Source organism: Mytilus trossulus, chromosome 1, assembly GCF_036588685.1.
Source record: "Mytilus trossulus isolate FHL-02 chromosome 1, PNRI_Mtr1.1.1.hap1, whole genome shotgun sequence".
NCBI classification, from domain to species: Eukaryota; Metazoa; Mollusca; class Bivalvia; order Mytilida; family Mytilidae; genus Mytilus; species Mytilus trossulus.
Genome location: NC_086373.1, coordinates 32664654 through 32688826, shown reverse-complemented (window position 1 = coordinate 32688826; position 24173 = coordinate 32664654). Strand labels below are relative to the sequence as shown.

The 24173-nt window shown below is 32.4% G+C and overlaps 2 protein-coding genes across 3 annotated transcripts; one reads left to right on the top strand and one right to left on the bottom strand.

Moving 5' to 3' along the window:
* Positions 1–7431: 7431 nt before the first annotated feature.
* Positions 7432–10760, bottom strand: LOC134721866 (mitochondrial import inner membrane translocase subunit Tim29-like). The gene is made up of 2 exons (XM_063585131.1): positions 10616–10760; positions 7432–7986 (listed from the first exon to the last, which is right to left on the bottom strand). Exons 1-2 carry the CDS (start codon positions 10713–10715, stop codon positions 7463–7465), a joined length of 624 nt encoding a protein of 207 aa, XP_063441201.1. The 5' UTR covers positions 10716–10760; the 3' UTR covers positions 7432–7462.
* Positions 10761–11000: 240 nt separating this feature from the next.
* On the top strand, positions 11001–22979 carry LOC134721845 (protein YIPF1-like). 2 transcript variants are annotated; one of them, XM_063585097.1, is made up of 8 exons: positions 11001–11065; positions 12747–12771; positions 13927–14024; positions 18070–18244; positions 18711–18827; positions 19496–19650; positions 21433–21615; positions 22286–22979. In XM_063585097.1, exons 1-8 carry the CDS (start codon positions 11033–11035, stop codon positions 22592–22594), a joined length of 1095 nt encoding a protein of 364 aa, XP_063441167.1. In that variant the 5' UTR covers positions 11001–11032; the 3' UTR covers positions 22595–22979. The 2 variants fall into 2 exon arrangements, with proteins under 2 accessions (XP_063441167.1, XP_063441176.1); XM_063585106.1 differs by lacking the exons at positions 11001–11065; positions 12747–12771; positions 13927–14024 and adding an exon at positions 14676–14708.
* The last annotated feature ends 1194 nt before the right edge of the window (positions 22980–24173 follow it).

Here is a 24173-nt window from a genome sequence, read left to right as displayed (position 1 = left end):
TTAATACCATCTTTTTGGAAGAATCAAGATTTTGTTTCAAATTAAAAAATCCAATGATTTCAATGTATGATATCAGAATTCCATTACTAAACTTATTATTATACAAATCCTTGTGAAAAATAATATAAAAAAAGATTACAAAAAAGGCAGTAGCTATAGAAATATCCTAGTATATTTTGCCGACTCTGATTAAAATTTCTGAATTAAAGCAGGCAAGATAGCTTCTTTCTAAAGCAATTGAAATTTTGCCGGTGCCGGCAATATAGAGAATTTGTGTTTTTGCTGATCCTATAAGTACTAAGAAAATGTGCAATGTTTTTGTTAATTTTACATTGCTAGTAAAGTATAGGGCAGGGTTCAGATCTCAGTCTCCGTGGAAACCGTGCCGATGATTTTTAACCCAAATGGAAATAAGTTTCAAAGGACGTACCCACTGGAAATAAGTTTAAATAACTTGTGTGTTATTCATGTCTAGTGCCCTGGATGCCATTGTTATGCCCCACCTACGATAGTAGAGGGGCAGTATGTTTTCTGGTCTGTGCGTCTGTTCGTCCGTCCGTTCGTCCGTCTGTTCGTCCGTCTGTCCCGCTTCAGGTTAAAGTTTTTGGTCAAGGTAGTTTTTGATGAAGTTGAAGTCCAATCAACTTTAAACTTAGTACACATGTTCCAAATGATATGATCTTTCTAATTTGAATTAATACCAAATTAGAGTTTTTATCCCAATGTCAGGGTCCACTAAACATAGAAAATGATAGTGCGAGTGGGGCATTCGTGTACTGAGGACACATTCTTGTTATTTATTGTGTCTGTCAATTTCATATCTTTTATCTCGAATAAACATGATGACTGCGTCGCATTTTTAAAGTGCGCCTACCCAAGTCAGCCGAACTTCTGGCCTATCCTAGTCTTGTTTTTAATTTTGGTTCATTTATGTGTTTTGGGGTTTAGTGTGACATCCATTTACTCGAAACTATTCACACATTTTTGTTTAGGGGTCAGTTGAAGCCTGCCTCTGGATGTCTTATTTTCTTGCTATGTCAGTGAAGAAATTTTGGGATATTGTACAGTTTCTTGTATTTCTCGGGAAATCGTGGTACCGGGCTGTTTTTGCTAATTGATCATTTCCATCTTCAATTTCATAAACTTTTTTAAACCGACTTTGACACACCTAAAATATAAAACACTGAGCCGTGACAACCTGACTTTAATACAGCTGACTATGCGATATGTACCGTTTGCTCATTGTTGGAGGCCGTACAGTGGTCTAAATATGTCATGTCAAGTTTGTCATTTGGACACTTCTTGAGAGTTGGCTCGTTGGCAATCATATCACATCTTCTTTTTATAGCTTATAAATAGACACACACACATATATATATTAGACGAGTTGTATATATATATATATATATATATACAACTCGTCTAAACATCAACCCAACAATGTTAGATCTGTAAATTTGCTTTCGCAAATTTTTGGTTCTTCCCTCGCCGGGATTCGAACCCATGCTACTGTGATATCGTGACACCAAATCGCCTGCACTGCAGCCGTCCCGCTAGACCACACGACCACCTGGGCTCTCAAAAAAAGAGCTTTCGGTGGCCATATGTTACCTTTCCACGTCAGTTTTAATCTAGCGGTGTACTACAGTACATGATATATTAGGCATGAAGATGTTATTGTTACAGATCAGCTAAATTATCTATAGTAAAGGATCCTACAAATTAATGTAAGATACAGTCACAGAAAATAATTATATTCATAACTGAGTACGTCTGAGTCAGTGACAACCCTACAACAGATGTGTCCATCGGATCGCCATCAATGATGGTGATACATGGCTGTGTACATAATGTATATACAACTCGTCTAAACATCAACCCAACAATGTTAGATCTGTAAATTTGCTTTCGCAAATTTTTGGTTCTTCCCTCGCCGGAATTCGAACCCATGCTACTGTGATATCGTGACACCAAATCGCCTGCACTGCAGCCGTCCCGCTAGACCACACGACCACCTGGGCTCTCGATAAAAGAGCTTTCGGTGGCCATATGTTACCTTTCCACGTCAGTTTTTAATCTAGCGGCGTACTACAGTACATGATATATAAGGCATGAAGATGTTATTGTTACAGATCAGCTAATATATATAAGAATTTGCACATGTACCGAGCACAAACATCAGCTAGCGTGCTAAATGATTGATATACAACAAATACATAAAACTACACAAGCCTACAAATTTTAATTAAGTATACATATTATAGTCACTCAGTTGCAGCATAATGTCTAGCAAAGCGGCACATATATATAAAAATAGAGTAGTATAGCTGTTATGATTTGTGATATCCATTGCATATCATTCATTGTAGTGACACATTTTGTCGTTCCGCGAGTTTATAAGGTTTTTGAAAGTGTTCAGGTGAATAATTCCTTATTCATCTGCATTGCATCTAAAAGAATGCAACATGACTTTTGTGTCCGCCTCAACTATGGAAATTGTGCTCAGATATTAATATCTAAAGGAATATTTGCTTTATTTAAATTGAAACAGATCATCGGCATCACTCACTCGCCATGTAAATCAAAGTAGGCTTATAAGTTAATAGTTCTGATCATTCTTACTTTATATGATATAGTTTGATTTTTTCTTCTTCTCCAAAACTGAATTCTGTTGAGTACTGTTTTGATCACAGATAAATTTTAACGCTCCTGATCATGAACTGAATTTCCATATTCTTTTTGCCTCCCGGTCCATGTCATTATGTGTGTGCATATGTTTTTCTCATTGTTGAAGGCAAGCGTACGGTGATCTCTAAAGTCGTAAACTTCTATACCAATTGATCTCTGGTGGAGAGTTGTTTCGTTGGCAATCATAAACGCACATCTTCATAAATTCTTTATTAAAAAATCGTAAAGAACAATAAAACAAGAATGTGTCCAAAGTACACGGATGCCCCACTCGCACTATCATTTTCCATGTTCAATGGACCGTGAAATTGGGTAAAAAATATAATTTGGCATTAAAATTACAAAGATCATACCATTGGAAACATGTGCACTAAGTTTCAAGTTGATTGGACTTTAACTTCATTAAAAACTAACTTGACCAAAAACTTTAACCTGAAGCGAGACAGGCACGCATAGACCAGAAAACATAATGCCCCTCTACTATCGTAGGTGGGGGCCTACAAATTATAGCGATATGTTTATAATTTTTAACTCCGGCCGTTATTTAACCGTTTATACTCAGATGTTTATATTCACTTATCATATCTAATAATATTTCTTTTAAATGGAAATATTCGTTTCTGCACCACTTTTACTATCAATGCAATATGTCTAAAAGATGTCGGGATTTGCTTTCATTTGCATAAAGGTTAAAATTGAGAATGGAAATGGGGAATGTGTCAAAGAGGCAACAACCCGTCCATAGAAAAAATTAAAATAACAGCAGAAGGTCACCAACAGGTCTTCAATGTAGCGAGAAACTCCCACACGTGAATTAATGATTTTAAACGGTCATTTTCTGATATTGAATTATATATTGAAATATCATTTCCACCATTACAAGTCCTTACTTTGTTATCATCCGCATAAATTAATTATCGAGTGCATGAGCTGTATCTAATTTAAAAAAATGTCGTTTAAAAATATGTTTAATAGAAATGCATGGGTTACAAAAAAATTGGTTAAACTAGTAACTCGGGGATAGCTGGTTAAACTTGGACAGCTGTACCTCTGTGCTTATAAATCAAGAGACATATATGATAAGAAATATTTTTAACTATGCGACAACTGATGATATAATTTGTATTGACCATCCTTTTAAATGATAGGTTTCCAATAATGATTGGAACATCTCAATATATAAAAATTTACCTTCAATAAAAATTTAAAATGCCACTGAAATCGGATAAAGTAAAGAATCCGTTTTAAATATTAGACGAAGGCAATAATAGATTGGGAAAAGAAGGGCTACATTTATTGCATCAAGGGGATATTCCGTTCACTTTTTCTGCAAAACTAGATTGTTCTTTTATTATCCGAATTCAAGTAATTCCAACATACGTCAGCTATATCTGAAACTAACTTATTCGGCATTCAACTTGGACATTGTTCTTACTAAAACTATGAAATTATTATTTGTTACCTTTCTTGATTTAAAGTATTAAAAGTTATCATTCAGCAAATTCAATTTTGTGTATTATGTGATATGACAAAGATTGATTGGTCAAATTATTCTTTGCTTTACATCCTGTGACAAATATTTCACGGCATGTCAAGTTCAAGACGCTGGTATGCCAGTGCATGTTGCTGTTTAACAGACATGATTTTTAAAATGTTTATTAATTTTAGACACATTAAGACGACGAACAGGTAATGGTAATGAGTGAATATTGGTGTAATATTATTATTCAAATAATGTTAATTCTAAGTGATGCTGATTTTGTTTAATCTGTAAATAATTATTGAACTGTTTTCAACTTTCAAAAAGTAAATTTTACTTTTAAATCACTTATTAACAAAACGTCATTTGGAGTTAAAGTTTGGTTTTGGGTTTCTGAAACTACCAGTGGTAAATATTTCACGCATGTTCAGGACGATGTAGTTCATTTAGTTTACACTCAATATTGTTGGCGAGTCAGTTGAGAATCAGTTGAGATTACACATCATTAAAGTTCTTTACAATAACCTTTATTACCATACTTCTATGCTAGATTTGTATCATTCATTGATATTCATTGTGACAGTCCACGTTTCAATGATGGTATGTAGAACGAGCCTTAATTTCTATATGCTTTATTTTTATACAGAAAAAAATAAGATGTGGTATGAGTACCAATGGGACAACTCAGCATCCAAGTCACAATGTGTAAAATGTGAACCATTATAGGTCAAAAACTGTTAAATGTCTAAAATAATCAATTAACAAGACACAGGCATGGAAATACGAAGTTTCGTTTGGTGTGTAGTTTAGTCTAGCTGCCATCTAATTAACTATCGAGTTGACCTCTAAAGCCATCCGATGACCATGATAAGCGATGTAAACATAATATAGATATAAATATAATATAGATATAAATAGATTAAGCAAAATCGTGCTGTTGAATTTTTTAGGTCTATTCAATTTCATATTATAGATGAAAAATAAATGTTTATCATCCTTTTTACCTGTAAAAGAATGATTTTTGTGGATCAAATCAGTCAATCAGACGTATAATACATCTCAAGCTAAGGGGTTAAATTGAAGGTCACATGAATACGGTTGCAATGAGGTCGAATTATTCACTTGCAAGTTAATAATTCATAACCAATGTTTTTTTTAGCTTATTTTGACAAAATTGAACCATACTGGCTGCTAAAAGCGAATTATTATTTCACTGTTTCCATTTCATAAATGATTGAGCAAAAAAAAAATGATGCATTTAATTTTTTTATATCTCGTAACTAGTGCCCCTTTTACACCTTTTTTTGTCCATTGTCCTTTTAGGTCCAATATTCTCTATTGATTAAATCTCAGATCTACCCTTTTCTATGATGGCATGAATGGATAACCTCAATTCTAGTCTATAAATTTTTCAATCATAAATTTGAATCTTTGAAATAAAGACTCTTCTTTAATCACTGGAAAACTATTCTGAAATTTTCTTTTCTGTAATCAGTATATTTTTACCCAATTGTTTACTTTTGGAAATTATTCTTTATATTTAAGCACCACATTATTATCTACTCCCCCCATTATTCTCTATACTGTAGACCACATGTACATCCACTAATCTACTATGAGGAATAAGGCACATAATTATTGTGGGGTACTACACCAGTATGTCCAATAGCTGCAAACTTACTTTCATGAAAGTCCATCATCAAACAGTTGCTTGCTTGAACAGACCAATTCGGACATATAATATTTCAGGAAAAAAATGTAATTAAACATAAAACCCTTTTCAACTTGTGCTAGTAGTCCTCAATTGACACATGACCAAATAAGACTTGGTACAATGTACTATTTAATGTGTGCATGCAATGAACAACATGACAGAATCCACTGGTAGATTAGTATTAGCTTACCAATCCACAGCACATGAGATCTCAGGGGCATATCCAGCCATTTTAAAAAGGGGGGTTCCCAACCCAGGACAAAGGGGGGGGTTCCAACCCCCGGAACCCCCCCTCTGGATCTGCGCCTGTATCTCCATCGTTTTTCGGTTGGTTTCATGTTTTTCCACGCCATTAGTTTTCTAGTGTTATGTGTTCTTGTTGGTCTTTTCGACAACTTTTGTTTTTTTGTCACTGTAATGTCAGGTTTCCTTCAACTTATTAGTTTTTAATGTCCCCTTGGTTTCTTCTGACACTTATATTTAATTATGTTTGTGTACATCATTCTAAAACCATCTTTTTTCCATTTATTGTCTCACTCTTAGTTTTTTGTGTGTGTGAATCTGATATAAAAGTTTTGTAGCTGTATAAATAATAAGCCAATATTCTTATAATATGTAATAAACTTTAAAGTCATTTCAAACTTAGGCAACAAATATGAATTTGAAATAAATGGGAAATGTGTCCATGGTACACAAATGATGCCCCTGTTTGTATATCATATAAAGTTTTAAAGGGACATAACTGAAGAACAGTAAAAGTGACGCTACCCATATTTGCACTTGATCTGAGTTTTTTGGCAATACAATGTAGGTATTGTGTATAAAAGTTTCATAGTATTTGGTTGATGCAAACTTCAGTTAGAGAACAGATACGAAATATTCAGCAATTTGTTTCCATTTGTAAAGGGGGATAACTTCAGAACAGTAAAAGTGACACCCCCAATCTTCATACCTGATTTGTATTTTGTGGTAATAAGCATTGTGTATAAGTTTTAGAACATTTGTTTGAGGTTAACTTAAGTTAGGGAACAGAAGCGAAAAATTCAGCAATTTTTCCATTTATGAAGGAGGAGGAAAAGGGGGGGGGGGGGTTAAAATAAATCATATATTATACTTTAGTTGTCACAATTAAGAAGACAGGACAAACTTAATTTATAGCTGAATATACAATATGAATTGTCGCCTTTTTGAAGGTAGTGTACACTAACAGTACCTATAATTGATTACATCCACATATCATTTGAACTTAGGTGGAAAGTAGTCTCATTGACAATAAAACTTATTCTCTTAATTTACATATATTCATTTCACTTCAATAAATTATGAGAGTGTAGCCACTTTATGGTGCAATAAAAGTTTAAACTTCAAGAGAAAATTTGTCAATTAGATGAATGTATTTTCAACAAACTAAAATTTCATCTACTTGATTTGTGAACAAGTATTTTTTAAGCCTAAAACCTTAACTGCATACTGAAGTTTTCTACTTGCCTTTCTAACAATCACATCTATAAGTATGATTGTATACATGTAAATTCATATTAAAACAATATATGAAAAACTTTTTATTTTTTTTATTAAAATCAATCATAAGGAAGCATTTTAGTTTTAATTTTAGGTTGTCCATCAGGTAACCATTCGTCTGGGTTTACATCATAGTCTTTCATAGCTTTATTTAGATATACCCATCTACCAAATATACCAATATCAACTATTGACTTGTGCCATTTTGTCCAGTGTGGTTTGGCATAGGTACAATTGGCTTCAAACAAACCAGAATGAATCGGATATTCTCTCATCGATACTACAGTAAAAAATTTCAAGTTTCGAACTTTCATCGTATTATCTTTCATAGCTGTCATCAATGTGGTCACATGATTGTCTGATTGTGGGTTACGTATCAACTCACCAACCATGGATATGGAATTTGAACACTCTAAAATTTCTGATTGAAAATTTTGTTCTGACGGATTAGTTTTCAGCATGACAATGCTAGTAGCTAACAAAGATCCATAAAATGATGCCTTCACCGGACGATTTTTGATATCTTGTATTGTCTCGTCAAATACTGCTCTATAGTCTTTGAATATGTTGAACAAATAATTTCCTGTAAATAAATAAGTAAAGAATTGATACAATGTCAAAATATATTTTTTCAATCTTCTCAAAAAATAAAGTTGGACAGATAGTCAGCATTTTATGGTATGGATATGGTTAAGTACATGCATATTGTTTTAATTGGATTTTTACGGTATGTTTGCCAAGCCTTTATTTGAAATAAAGGAGCTTAAACAATAATCTTATCACAAACATTATGATGAATGATGATCAGTAGTTTTTCTTCTTCAGGTTATGCTTCTCCTACAATTCTGTGTTAGCAATTACTTTTTATGTTTTGACACTGGCTTATGTATCCTATAAGCTGTATTGCTTTCAGAATAAAGTATATATAATAATATGATATTTGTCAAGAATTTGTACAAGTGCCAACCTTAAGATGGTGTGTGGCATATCATCATGACCTTCATGTGACAGTGACAATTGACTTCAGTAAAAATGCTTGGTTTGTTCTGGTAATTACATTTATGAGTGACAGTCCAGAATTTTTTTTTCTCATATGACATAGGCTTATGATAACTTGAAATATGGATGTTAAAAATAAGAACACTGTGTCATGTATACCTTGACCTTTATCCTTAATAATAATGTCCCCTGTCAATGGCTGTCATAAACTATATATTATTTTTATTTGTCACTGCAAGACCTTTTCATCACATCCAAGGAAATAAAGGATTTGCCAATAAAAAGGTCATTTATTTGTTACTTTTAACTTTTACCTCAAGTTTAAATTTTAATACTTATATTGACAAAACTTTTATATCCCAAAGATTTTGATATTCCAAATTATTATTGTCGTTAAAAATAAAATAATTCCTAGTTTAACATTGTCATGATCATGATGATACCCCTTATCGCTATTCGGTGTATTCCCAGCTGACTGGCTGCTTGAACTTTTGAAGGCATACAACAATCACTTTTCCTTAATTGTTGCGTCAGATATTTTGTTTTATGAATTCAAAATTTTACGGGAACCTGTGTGATATCCAGTAATAGCGGACAAATAGTGAAAAGGTGTATTATTATTCAACCAAATTGTATTGAAACTGCTTTTAGAGGTACATTTTTATATTGGAGGGTCTCACTTATTACAGACAAGAAGTATCAAGAAGCGTAATTCGAAAAAAATTCCTTGGATCATGTAATGGTCAATCCTGAAATCCCGAGCTTTAAAACCATGATCCCAGAGTCCCAATAAAGGTCCTATCCCCCTCTGTAATAGCTATATATAGCCTTTCAAGACATCATAATTATTTCGACTAGTGTGACAGTGAGTGTATTAGGGTAAAACTAATGCTATGGTATTTGACACATCATACTCATGATAATGTGTTATAGTCTGAGTTTCATGATCAAAATTAACCCCATCAGATACATCCTGGCCCTTGGTAAGGGGACGACCATTTGATATTCGGGGGGGGGGGGGGGGGGGGGGGGGGGGGGGGGGGGGGGGGGGGGGGGCAGGAGGATTTTGAAAATAAATAACTCAGCCTCGGCCTTGATAATCCCAAAAATAAATGGTTTGTTCTTTGGTAGTTTGAAAATAAATTACCTGACATGCAATGTATTGAAAATAAATAACTCAGCAGGTCTATAGCTTCTTGGGCCTTCGGCGGTTCCAAAACCCTTCAAAAAAAATTTGCCACGCTCCGCACGGCAAATATGTTTGACAATACTTTTGAAAAATGCTAGGTAAAACCAAACTTTAAAACTATGTATAAATGTATGCATAACATTTATATGCAGTTGGGAATATAAAAGATTCATTTCTGCACAGTAGGATGATTAATTCAGATTACAGAATGATACATAATGACTTGACTCTACATGTTTTGATTACAAATGATTCATTTTGTGAAGAAAAGTATAAAATACTTAAACTTATTATACCAATGGTCTTTTATAATATACTATAAGTATATATGTATTTCTGTTTCGTTTGTCCTGTCTCGCTATATATTATCTTAATATGTCTGTATACGTGTATATTGTCCTATTGTACACAAGTATGTGTCTGAGGTTATGACTAAAATTTTGAATCTTAAAATTTCTGCAGGGGATAATGATTAATTTTGATTAAATGGTACACAATAATTTGACTATACATGTATTATTCATAATTAACAAATATTCTAAAAATTATATGTTTTTGTATATCATAAATATAGTCATTGATAGTTGTGAAAATGAATAATCAGTCCCTTGCTTTAATGAAAATGAAAAATCATGCTTCAATCTTCAATCTTCAATCTAAAGGCCTGTTGGCACGAATTGTCCCAATGTGCGGTTTTCCTCTCAGGTGCATTTTCCTCTACGTATTTTCTTCTCTGTGCTTTAAATTTGGTATGCGCTGGTTAAGATTGGGATTGAGGAACAGCAGTATTAAATCTGCCCGTTCTGTCAATAGTCATGATAGTGCAGAAAATGAATAATCTTTCTCGGTTTACAAAAATAAATAACCGATCAAAAACAAATCCTCCTGCCTCCCCAGAATATCAAATGGTCGTCCCCTAAGGCCTAAGGGTCTGTAAACAATACATGTAATTATGCATGTGCCACAAGAAAAGGGGGAGGGGTAAAAAAGAAAAATAGTTTCGGCTGCTTTTGCTATCATGTACCTATTCTTTCTAGCTTTCCTCCTTTAAGTTTTGTTGGGACAGTTGGTTTAATTTTTCCAATAATCCTAGATGATGATTTGAGTCTTGAAACTGAAGTCATCTTTGTCCTTCAAAGAGAAAGATAAAGTCAAAAGTGTTCCAAACGAGGACAACAAATAAAAGGTGTCGCATCCCGAACCCATCCGGAAATTATATATACAAAATCAGGAATTATATGTAATGTATTTTAAATTCTGTTGTCGAATCTTTGTATACCCTTTAAATAGAATAATTGCATATGTGTTAACATGACCATTTAGATATAGACAAATACCTGGAAGTTTATGGAGGAACATTACTACAGAACAGGAGGTGCTATAATTATTTTGTACAATTCTCTAATTTATTTTCGGGTTTCTCTAGAGTGATCTTTGAAAAATGGACACGAAAGTTGACGTGGAAGACGAAATTGTAAACAAAGTTTTATATATTGTTACGATAATGTTTTAGTATTGCTTGATATATTAATTATGCATGAAACAATCTGTCTAACAATTTTTAAATACATCTATTTTGAAAAATTCTAAGAATTTTACCAAATCATTGATCTGCTCCTGCATCACAGGCACTTGTTTCTGTCAATGTGGGGTTTTCTATCCATACCATTACATTTTTTTGTACTGGTATGGATAGTAAACCCCACATTGACAGAAACAAGTGCCTGTGTCCTGCATGTTCTTTCATCCAGGAACATACAAATGTAGTCCAAATAGTTATGCCATTAGCATCTAGAAAGGCTATTTTTGACTTTGCTGTTACGCTCAAGACTTGAAGGAAGTCGTCCAAATTTTTTTTTATCAAAAAGCTGTACTAATTCAGCATAACTATACACCTTATTGCTATTTATACGCCATTACTGGATATTACACAGGTTTCCGTAAAATTTGGACGTTATTAAAACGAAATAACTGACACCACATTGAAAAAGTGATTGTTGTATGTGTCAAAATTTTAAGCGGCTGGGTCAGTCGGGATTAGCGATAAGGTGTATTTGACTATTTGGACTACCAGGAACATGGATATATGTTAATTATTTATTAGATATACTGTTTCTAGTTTCACCTGAGTAATAAGTTCTAATTATGATGTCTTGTAAGTCTATTAAAACATTTTGATCAACTTAATCGTTCAAATTGTTTAATTGAGAATCTTGACTTGTCAGGGCCTATTAATTTTACAGCTGAGGCTACAGATATCATGGGTTTTCGTTTAATTAAGAATGCATTATGACGTCACTATTTCCATTGAAAAAGCAAGCATAGTATGAAAACATATGACGTTCGAAAACATATGATCTGATATGTAATTTTCTCATTGTTGTCTCAAATGTAAGGCTTCTTTCAGGTATATAATATATATGAAGATTGATTGATTATAAATGTCCAGTGGCGTATACATGTATGTATTGCATGTACAAATGTATGTTCAGGACCATAACAAATTAACGTTGTATAAATACAACAGAGTTACTTTAAATAAGGATTGAACTAGATGAGGTGTTTGAAATTAAGACTGCCACAGGAACATTAGGGTTTATTATATGTTCAACACATTGCCTTGGCTCACACCAAACAGCAAGCTACAAATATAAAATGTATGTTTCTTTATAATACATGTACCTGAAAAGTTTTTAGATTATACTTCAAAATAATAAAAAAAGAAAAGATTCAAAAGTACATTGTAGTCTAGGAAGATATTTGTATATCCTAATAACCCTTATACAGCCAGATTCAGCTGTGCTTGTCCTAGTGTTACTCTTTTAGTGCATGTCATTTTTTTGGGCAACCAATACATTATACGAAAACACATTAAAATGATCATAACAACAATGCACAGCAACATTTCCTAATATAGTTATGGTAAACTTATATTTAAAAAAAAGTACAAAACATTGCAATTAAGATAGGACTAAAAGCAAGGTATTGATAGCCATATTGCACGTATATATATCATGTATATACAACATTTGTTAATTTAATATAATGCCAACAGATTAGGGTAATTTTGACTTCTGGTTTAAAAAAATGAATTGTTGCGTTTGACAGGATTATGTTGATACATGTACCCAATTTTAATTTTTTTTCTGTTTCAGGATACAAGTAAATTAGAGTTTCAAGGTAAATACACAAGTTTTAGACAAAAAGCAAGCTGCCATATGATATGTTCTGTTTGTTGGTGTAAAGATTTGACAGACACATATTTTGGCATTTAGAGGTTTCCAATGTCTCAGTCAATGATACAAAAATTAAAACAAAGAACAACTTAAATATTCTGCAAAATATCACTAAATTTTTCTTCAATATCATATGTCCATTGATCTTCATAATATATTTTTTTTGAATACTACCTGTTATGAACAAAATAACATGTATATAAGCATCTGTCATCTTTCATGTAGATGAATAAAGAAGTTTTTGTTCTCTTCTTTTCAATGTAGAAAATAACCAATAATATTTACAAATACATGATTTAAAAAAAAAATATGTGGAAATTTCAAAGTTCACCAGACAAAGAGAATGGACAGACACACTGAAATGATTCCAATTCATAAAATGGTCTGGCTTATTAGTACATACAGTATAGGATTTTAAAAAATCATATCGTTACTAAAGACAAACGTGACATAAAATGTAAAATGTAAATAAAATACTTTATGACAAAAATAAGTGACAACATGGTCAGAATAACATAAACTGTAAATTCAAAAATTTATGAAATGTGTTTGTTTAAGTTGAAATTGCATAGGGATAGGTTTTGTAAAAATGTAAAACTTGCATTTAATTTTTTTATATTTATAGCATAATTGAAAGCAGCAATATAGTTAGTTCCTTTAATTAGTTTAACTTTTTTATACATTGTTTAACAATAGCAAAGATAAATGCATTCTAAAATTTCTGATTTTAAAGTATAAATAAACATAACATGTAAACTAAGGAAACAAACCCACTTAAAGGATTCTGTATTATATAGGCCATGAAATGACTGGTAACATTTGCAGATTTTCAGACTGGACAGGATAACGTCTGAAATTTTGTATCATTATGATCATAAGTGTCAATTATCTAAGTTGAAATTTATATTTTTAGACAACAGAAGAGACTGATAGTTTTAACATACATGACTCGTATATCTGAAACTTAGGCGATTCTTCTCTTAATCTGATTGTTCACCAAAGAATCCAGTTTATTTCATAATACTAATTAATTATAGTATAGATGTATCCTCTTATAATCCTATATCAATTTTAAATAAGTTTTGGCTATTTATTTTAGATTTTCCTCAAGATAAAGGAAAAACACAGACTCATACATTTACTGACTTTCCTCATACAGCAGAATCAGACGAGGATGATGTTTATGATAAATCTGAGGTAATTGCTAGTCTGATTTTTTACCAATGACAGTCTGAATTAGTTATCGATGTCAGTCTGAATTTGTGACCAATGTCAGTCTGAATTTGTGACCAATGTCAGTCTGAATTCAAAGTGTAACTAATTACAATGTATGATAAGTCTGAGGTACATCAATACATGGCAGTCCTAATTCAAATTGCTACTAATTACAATATAATAAATCAGAGATACATGTCAGTCTGAATAAGTGACAAATGTCAGTCTGAATAATTACCCCATGCAACGAAGTTGCGGAGGATATAATGTTTTTGACCCATCCGTCTGTTAGTCCGTCAGTCATGAAACCTTTTTAGATAAAAAGGACATACTATGTAGATGTGCATATCGACAGGAAATAAAGATTCATTTTTTTCCTAGGAGTTATGCCCCTTTGAACTTTTTTGCTTCAATATACTTCTGCAACAGTTTGTCATCGCAACTTTACTCCTCTGAAACCACACAACAGAATTTCATTAAATTTTGTAGATAATAAGGACATACTATGTAGATGTGCATATCGACAGGAAATTATGATTCATTTTTTTCTCCTTAAAAGTAATTTTATTTCTCCAGTGACAATGCAGTGACGTGGGGTATGTGAGCGCACTCACTAAGGTTCTTTAATCTCAATTGTAAATAATTACAATGTATGATAAATCTGAGGTACATGAAGAATGTCAGTCTGAATTCAAAGTTGAAATTATCATGATTGATTGATTGTTGCTTGCTTAGCATCCTTAATTGTGTAAGTATATGAGACCACTCTCCACCAGATACCATTCAACATAGAAAAAACTTCTACATTTTTAAGAAGACACAAGTAGCAAATAAAAACATATATTCTATAAATCTTATTAAAAGAAGAACAAAAACAGAAGTATTTGAACTTTTATTTTACTAGACTCTTAATGGTAAATTGTTTGTAGAAATAATAGAATATTTCAGCAAAGAAAGAACCAGTATTTCCAACAAAAAAACTTTTTTATGAAAGAACAAAAAATTAGAACAAAGTATAATTGTCAAAGCAATAAGGTGTGAAGATGATCATGTGGTTAATATTTCAGTTGAAATCACATTAAAACACAAAAATTGCAAATATGTTCAGAGTGATGACTTTTAGAGTAAACTATTTAGTTTGAAAATTTTAACTTATATACATGATATATGACATGTATAAGAAAAGAAAATTCTGCTGGTTAGTTCCATAATTATTTTTTTTAGGCAGTTAAGCTGCCTTATGCAAGCACCCTGGATTTGTGTGCTACCCAATAAATGCTGAAATACGTGCCATTGTCATCATCTAGCTGGCTACTATATTATTTATAACTTATTGGACAGTTTTTTCATACTTTTCATTCTGGATTACAAAAAAATATGACCAGAAAAACCTTAAATGATCGTCGATTTTCCCAAAATTTTGAAGTTACACATAGGAAGTAGAGCACATTAGGAATCCGTATGTAGTTTATTATCCCCTGAGCTTTTGGCTAAGATGTCAAAGAACAAATGTATGAATTATTTAATCGCCGAAAATTTCTAAAGACAAGTAGTTAAGATTTCCCAAATTGCAAAAGTCGTAAGAATATTGTTTGGTGTCAATACGTAGTCAACTACGTAATATAAGTTCAACTGATCACGCTGTTGGCGGCAATTTTGAATGATAGAAGACGAAATGTTTGTGTCTTTTCAAATTGTACGCAGGGGTTCAAATAAGTGGTGGTCCGAGGTCTGCGACCTTCCAATTTTGCAGTAGGACTTTCTCCTTGCTACGCCCAACATGCCTGACGGACCTTAAAAGAAATAAAAAAATAACTTTGCAAACATTTTGACCAAAGTTTCCTATTAATAAACGATCTCAAACTTATTTTCATCATTACTATTCATGACAGCGATGTTCAATTTGTGCAACCGCTAGCTTTATACAGAAAATCGCCGATAAATAATGTGTAAATCCGAGTAACATCGTATCTCACTATCTGTCAAAAACAACATTGAAAACAAAATGGCTGCCGCGAGATTACAATATCGGATCCGATTCCGGAAGCGTATAAGGGTAATCCCGGGTATGGCTATCAACCAAAAAAACACAGACAGGTGACAAAATACATCTATGCATGGTAAATAAATATAAACACTAGAATTGAAAACCAAAAGATATATGTAAAAGAAAGAAAAAGCAGAAAATATTTTGTACACCAATTTTAATGTCAAAATCCAATACAATGTGACAGCTGGGAACAGTTTATCTAACAATATATATATGTTCCTGTAACAGATATACATTTTTTTATCAGTGATAAATGTTGGTAATGCATGTTAAATGCTTTTCAAGTTAAACATATTACTGCAATTTCAATGGGTATTTTTTTCTTCTCAATTTTGATAGGTCAGTTAAAATAGCTGGAAGTTTCTTATATAAAAAAAAGATGTGGTATGATTGCCAATGAGACAACTATCCACAAGAGACCAAAATGACCAAAACTTGGTAACGGTCAAGATCCCCACCCCTAAACCATATATATTCATGTATGGGACAATATAACAAATCATGAAGTTAGGTGGAGTTCGTGGGGCCACTCTACCCCTTTCTGTTTGAGAATTTATAACGGTTGAGATCCACAATCTTAAACAATATATATTTATGTATGGGACAATATTACAAATCAAATGAATTATAAGGGGGTCCCTATGGTTACTGTTCACCCTCCTGTTTGAGAACTTGGAAAAATTTGAGATCATCACCCCTTAACCATATATACTCATGTTTAAGACTATAAAACAAATCAAATGAAATAAAGGGGAAGTCCCTGTGGTCACCCTCCCCTCATGTTTAAGAACTTTGAAACAGTTGGGACTCCAACTCTAAGTTAAATGAAATATAGGGTGAGTCCCTGCAGTCACCTGATTTAGAAATTGGAAACAGTCGAGATCCCCACCTTTAAATTAACCCATATATATTCATGTATGAGAACTAATCAAATGAAATATAGGGAGAGTCCTTAGGGCCACCCTACCCACTCCTGTTTGATAACTTAGAAACAGATGAGATCCCCACCGCTCAACCATATATATATTCATGTATTGGACAATATAACAAATCAAATAAAATATAGGGGATGTCACTGGGGTCCCCACCCCTTCCTGTTTGAAAACTTGATAACGGTCGAGATCCCCACCCATAAACAATATATATTCATGTATGGGACAATATAATATTCAAATGAAAAATAGGGGTAGTCCCTAGGATGACCCCACACCCTCTTGTTTGTGTTTTGAGAACTTGTAAAAGATTGTGATACCAACGCCTAAACCATATTAATTCCTGTTTGTCATTTCAAAAAAGATTGAATGACATTGACATACAAGGTCAATCTCATAGGCGACACATATGCTATATTACTTTGCTAGACTCTAACACCTGTCATTTTATTCCAAACTTAGACATCATGGACTTGCGGTGAAGGTGGGAGCCATTTACATTTACTATGGACAGGTCAGTCAGACCTCACCATTGATCCCTGTGGTAGTAAACATTTGTCTGATTTGTGTCTCATAACTTTTGTACTGTACAACACAAACTCAGTTTTCTTTCCAGGGAAGCAAGTCCATTCATACTTTTACAAGCTCGTACTAAAGTCAACTTGAACTACTAACAGTCAACTAATACGAACAATTACGATCAACTAGAAGAACTGCAATCATTGCAAATTTGTACCACTGCTGACTCATGAAAGACTCATGACCATTCGATACAATATGAATTATTTGCCTTAGTGATTAATTCATTAAATGAACATCAATGTACAATTATATATGAATGTTTAATATTTGTTCTTTTAAATCTTTAAAAAAAAAGTTGAAGCAACATTGCCACAGTTTTCATAATTATGTTTGCCTTGGTTTTTGGTTAACTGCCTACAGTGCTAACAGCGCTTTAATTTTAATGTGACCCAAGGTTATGTGACTTACTAAAAGCTGTGCAGCTTAAGTTATAAGAACTTAGTAATTCTTTTTTTATCTTCAGCTTCTCAAAGAAGAAAAAACAGAATCCAAAGTATCATTCTGGACATTTGAGTACTATCAACAATTTTTTGATGTAGAAAGTAAAGATGTTTTGCAGAGAGTATTGGGATCTATGTATCCACATCCAAACAGGAATTATCTGAAAACAAAAATCAGACCTAGTCCTGATTTATATGGTAAATTATTATAAAGGTTCTAGTATCAACTTTGAAATCAACATCTTCATATTGTTGCTTTTATATCATTGGACAAGTTCTGCCATTTTTTTGTTGTTAAAATTTTACCTTCAGACTAATGTACAAAATATGAAAACAAATAACTATCAAATTTTTAGCTAGTGCTTCCAAAGTGGTTAACATGAGCTACTGGGACCAGATACCCAGCAAATTTCAGACCCTGCTATACAGTACAAGCAATATCAAATATCAAGGCAGAAAACTATACTGAATTTGAGGGGAATGAGAAATAATTTGACAGTGAACTATTTTCATCTCAAAACATTACTTTTGCTGGAGACTTGTGATCTCATCACTTTAAGACTATGTTACTAAAATGTAAATTATTAAAGGAAATTATAAATACCAATATTGTTGTCATTTTGATATTGAGTAAACATTAAATTGTCTTATATTTTCATTTTAGGACCATTCTGGATCTGTACAACATTAGTGTTTACCACAGCTATAGCTGGTAACCTAGCCAATTATCTCTCTACTGGAGGTTCTGCAGATTATAACTGGAAGTATGATTTCCACAAAGGTAAGTTTCAGAGGTATTGTGTTGTGTATACTGTTCATTTCTCTTTTTTTCCATGGCGTTGTTAGATTATCACAATCTTAAGAATATTCATCTGGTATCTTCTGTGTCTCTTTCAATCAGTGGAAATATTAATGTTGAATCTGTTTTCAAGTTGTATTTTCATTTTGATTAATGTACATGACATTAAGTCTGAACTTTAAACATGTTCATTTTGTCTATATGTAGTAGGAAAAAGTAGTGAATATATAATCGTAACAATGTAAATAAGAAGATTTGGTATGAGTGGCAATGGGACAACTCTCCATCTAAGTCACAACATGTAAAAAGTAAACCATTATTAATTTATTATTATCTATATAGGTCAAAGTACAGAATTTAACACAGAGACTTGACCCCCACTCAACAGCAAACTATCTAGGGCCCCAAAATGACAACAAATGTGTAAACAATTTAAACAGGAAAACCAATAGTCTAATCTATATAAAATCAAGAGACTAGCTATATTTTTTTTTAAATGGATCTTCACTTGCATTTATATATTTGTCTAGGAAGTGAGTAAATCCTTGAAATAAATCTCTGCTAACTTGCTAAGTCAGCTAGAAAGAACTAAATGCAAAAAAGGATCTGCTAAAATTTGTTGCTTTACAGAAATATTTTATTTTTTTCAGTATCCTTTGCTGCTACAGCTATATTTAGCTATTGGTGGATTCTCCCTGGAGTTATTTTTGGATTTCTGTGGTGGTCAGGAAATCAGATTGGATATACATTCCTAGAAATTTTATGTGTTTATGGTTACTCACTTGCAATATTTATTCCTATATCAGTAAGTCAATGTGTTATCATATTTGTTACTGGACTTTAAACACCATCCATCATTATTTGTGACATACATTTTGTTTAAAAAGTAATATAACCTTTTGATAAATGTATGGAAATGGTATTACTTGATTTATTTCACTTGACTTGGCGGGGTGTAACTGGTTCACATATCAAAGACCAGTCGATCTAATACTATAGACAAGTGTTTTGGGATAAACTCATAAATGAAATTTCCAGTTATTTGTCCCATATCATACACTCAATTCATTTGTATATATCCATTTGGTGACACTGATAGGTGATTAGAAATCAATAATAATTGCAGTATAACGGAATTCATCCCTATCACACACATCTTCTAATAGACCGTCCGTATGTGAATTAAAAACGACAGTATTGCACAAAAGCAAGAAACATCTAATTACACAATATTGTGCAATAGCAATCAATTTTCAATTGGAGTTATCTTTCTTTTTCCAGATCAACTTAAATCATTGTTTTATACAATATACAATGTATTTTCACTTTTACTACCAACTGATTAATTAAAACAATCTTTACCATTCAGTGATAACAAGCACTTTTTTTTTTACATTTTAATATTTTATGATGTATTTAAATGAGCAGTTATTGTTGCATCCTCCATTAGAAATTTGAATTGAGATCAGTTTTGGAATAAGGAAAAGGGGGATGTGAAAACAAAATTGGGAAGGGAGGGGGGGGGGGTCAATTTTTCTCATTTCAGATTTCATAAATAAAAAGAAATTTTCTTCAAACATTTTTTTGAGAAGATTAATATTCAACAGCACAGTGAATTGCTCAAAGGTAAAAAAAAAATTTAAGTTCACTAGACCACATTCATTCTGTGTCAATAACCTATTCTGTGTCAACTATTTAATCACAATCCAAATTTAGAGCTGAATCCAGCTTGAATGTTGTGTCCATACTTTCCCCAACCATTCAGGGTTCAACCTCTGCGGTCGTATAAAGCTGCGTCCTGTGGAGCATCTGGTTCAATTTTTTTAGAACACTAAAATCCACGATTAAAACCCCCCAACATGTAAATATTGCTCAAACCACGAAAATTGATACCCACGAATTAAAGTACTTTCACAGTATGATAATGAACATTTTTAACTCCCCTGTTCCAAAGGATGATTGCCATCAATTGGTCTCTGTGACCCTGTGAACCTGCCATCCAATTATCTGTTCTTTATCATAACAGATATTCATTATCTCTTAAATTTATCAAAATAACCATGAATTAATATGTATGGAATGTACTTTCAAAATAATGTGTTATCGTGTATCATATTATGTCAGTTATAATATTTCTCACCCGTCTTATCAAACTTGATAGGAACAAGTATAAGGAGACCCTGTACAAAGATTTCAAAATTCTTTTGGATGTGTACTATATCTAAAGATAAATAAGAATCAAGATTACTGTTCCTTCATGTTGACATACCCTTGACCGAATAAAGACATACGAAACATTTACTGATTGTGCCTAATTTATAATAAAACAATTTTTGAGAAAAAAACCAATAAAACAGACACGAACAAACTGCAACCACTGAACTTCATGCATGTCACTTTTTTTCATTTTTCTTAATGTTAATTTTATAATTTCCTACAATGTGCAATATTATATCTATTTATTTTGTTGATGTCATGGGACCTTCAGTTTAATGAGTATATTTTTGTAGATATCATGGGTGGTATATTTTAATTAGATTCTATTGTAGATTTTATTGTTAGTACAGTCTACCGTTTTATTTTGTAGATATTATGGGTTGTACAATTTAACTGGTTCCAATGGATGCTAGTTATACTAGGGACTGTTTTATCAGGAGGAGTATTAGTATTCATATTTTTACCTGCTGTTAGAGAATCTACAAAGAAGTATACCTGGGCTTTGATTGTGATCATATTTTTACTTCATGCTTCATTAGCAGTAGGATTTAAGGTAAACTTGTAATGTGATACAGTATATATATAGATTAATTTACTTTTTTTTTGGCAGTTACACTTTAAAACAAAGACAGGGCTTAATGTTTAAAGCATCACAAACCTTTGTTTAAAACCTATGAAAGTTATAGCAGTCATCGTTACACATTTACATTGACATAATTTTTGGGTGAAATGATATCCTTTGTCATATATAGCACTTTCTTGCAGACCTAGGATGATTTATTTTAATAATATACAACTTTTGGCCTGTGTGTCTATTTGTTTATTCGTTCGTCAGTCTTCCACTTCCATACCTGCCAACTTTTGAAAATGCCCATGGGGGTTTTAGCGTGCGACAACAATTTCAAAGTTTAAAATTCTTTAAAAGTTTTTGGTCAAGGTAGTTTTTGATCAAGTCCAATCAACTTGAATCTTAGTACTCATGTTCCCTTATATGATATAATCTTTCTAATTTTAAAATTAGAGTTTTTACCCCAATTTCAGGGTCAACTGAACACAGAAAATGATAGTGTGAGTAGGGCATCCATGTACTATCAACACATTCTTGTTTCTTTTTCCAAGTTTCTTAATTTTAAAATTCTTGAAAATAGTTTATCAATTTGCAATATTTGTTATATTGCTATGTAAAGAATTAAATTAAATGTATATTTAAATATTTATTTCAGTTGTACTTTTTCCACATTCCTCAGTCAACAAATATGGACTTATTAACTAATACAACAGCACCACTAAAGAACACGGTTCCCCCAAAACCTTTACCACAGAAACCACTTGCAAAAGAAATTCATTTTCCTACAACTAAAGAGCCACAAAATGTAGTTAAAGAGAAGCAAGGTGATGGAAATAAGTTAAAAGATGCTATCAAGGTACCAGAAACACAGAACAACAATCTTACTCCTCTAAAGAGTAGTATAAGCAACCCAAATGCAAAAAGTGCATCACCAGTAAAACGATCTTTATCTAGTAATGGATAAATTAATTTATTCTATGTATATCTATGTTTAGGGGTTACGTAAAATGGTCAACACATAATCATAATCATGTGACTGTATATACCATGGTGTGAACCATGAAGAATTGATCATAAGAAATCCATAGAATTTTTGCATGAAGAAAGTAACTTCTGTATGAATATGTCATAGTGTCCTACTCTAGACATTCCAAGGAAAGAAATCTGATTGATGTGAGCATGTTTTAACTACAGAACTCTTTTCTGTAGTTTTGGGAACTACAAATAAGGACTTGTTTATATCCTACTTGCAGTTTACCGGGTACTCAATATCTGGGCTTGTTAAACCTTTTATTTGTTGAATACAAATGTGTTATTCATATGTTACCTTCTGTTTGATGAATATAAGTGTATTATATACATTTAAGGTCAAAGTGACCAGTTAAAAGTATTCAACTTATCCAAGGTCAAGTTTGTTGTCATAAATTTGGAATGAGTGAAAAATGGCATGAGATTATTGATGTGTAACCTTGTGTGTGTGTTTAATGGATACAAATGTATTTAATATTTATTATTAGGTCTTTCCACTTTTCGTGGAAAGACCTTTTGTTTTTCTTCTGATTATTTTTTTTTTTCTTCTGCCGTCTGAGATGCTTTATTGTTTTACAACAGATCGAATGGATGTTTGGCCAACGATGTTGTTCAGTAATGGAGATTTCAAAACTCACCCTGTGTGACCGAACACTTATTCTTGTAGGAGTTATCTCCCAGCGTCCCCTTTTTCTTGTTATCCCTATATCTCTAAAACCGTATAAGATTTTTACAAACTGTTTTCACCAAATTGTTCGTCTACTCTTTAGAATGATTTGTTTTACTTTGACTGAGGTGATCAGAAGACATCTTATGGGAGTTATTTCCCTTTGAAAATTTAAAATAAAAGATATGTTAAGTTATTCATACAGTATAAGTTGTAGAGGCCTACAGTCTTTTGATATGAAGTCCTTGGTCCATATAAAGGAAATTGAGGTCAAGGTCATGTAATAAATTTTGAATTTTGCTTGTTATCGTTATTCAAAAGAAACTGTAACAGTTAATGATATGATATGTTTGCAAAATCACTGTTTACAATAAGGCGCAACTTCAAATTATTCAGTCGAAGAGTTTTCTCCCCTTATGTATTTGAAATCATTATTTCTCCACAACCATACAAGTGATTGACCTCGGAACTTCTAATTTGAGTTCACTGACCCATGACCTTGAAATTGAGGTCAAGGTCAAAGGTCAAGGTCATGTTATAAATTTTGAATTTTGCTTGTTATCGTTATTCAAAAGAAACTGTAACAGATAATGATATGATGTGTTTGTCAAATTACTGTTTACAACAAGGGGCAACTTCAACCCATTTAAGTCGAAGTGTTTTGGTCAACCCTTTTAGGAGTTTTCTCCCCTTATGTATTTGAAATCATTATTTCTCCACAACCATACAAGTGATTGACCTCGGACCATCTTATTTGAGTTCACTGAACCATGACCTTGAATTTGAGGCCTTGAAAATATCGTTATTCAAAAGAAACTGTAACAGTTAATGATATGATGTGTTTGTC

Excerpts from the sequence above, each read along its gene's own strand:
- LOC134721866 (XM_063585131.1), bottom strand. The coding sequence starts at position 10,715 with ATGACTTCAGTTTCAAGACTCAAATCATCATCTAGGATTATTGGAAAA. Across the intron at positions 7,987-10,615 it reads AGGAAAGCTAGAAAGAATAG|GAAATTATTTGTTCAACATA; the intron begins GTACATGATAGC and ends ATTTATTTACAG.
- LOC134721845 (XM_063585097.1), top strand. The coding sequence starts at position 11,033 with ATGGACACGAAAGTTGACGTGGAAGACGAAATT. Across the intron at positions 18,245-18,710 it reads ACCTAGTCCTGATTTATATG|GACCATTCTGGATCTGTACA; the intron begins GTAAATTATTAT and ends TTTTCATTTTAG. Across the intron at positions 21,616-22,285 it reads CATTAGCAGTAGGATTTAAG|TTGTACTTTTTCCACATTCC; the intron begins GTAAACTTGTAA and ends TATTTATTTCAG.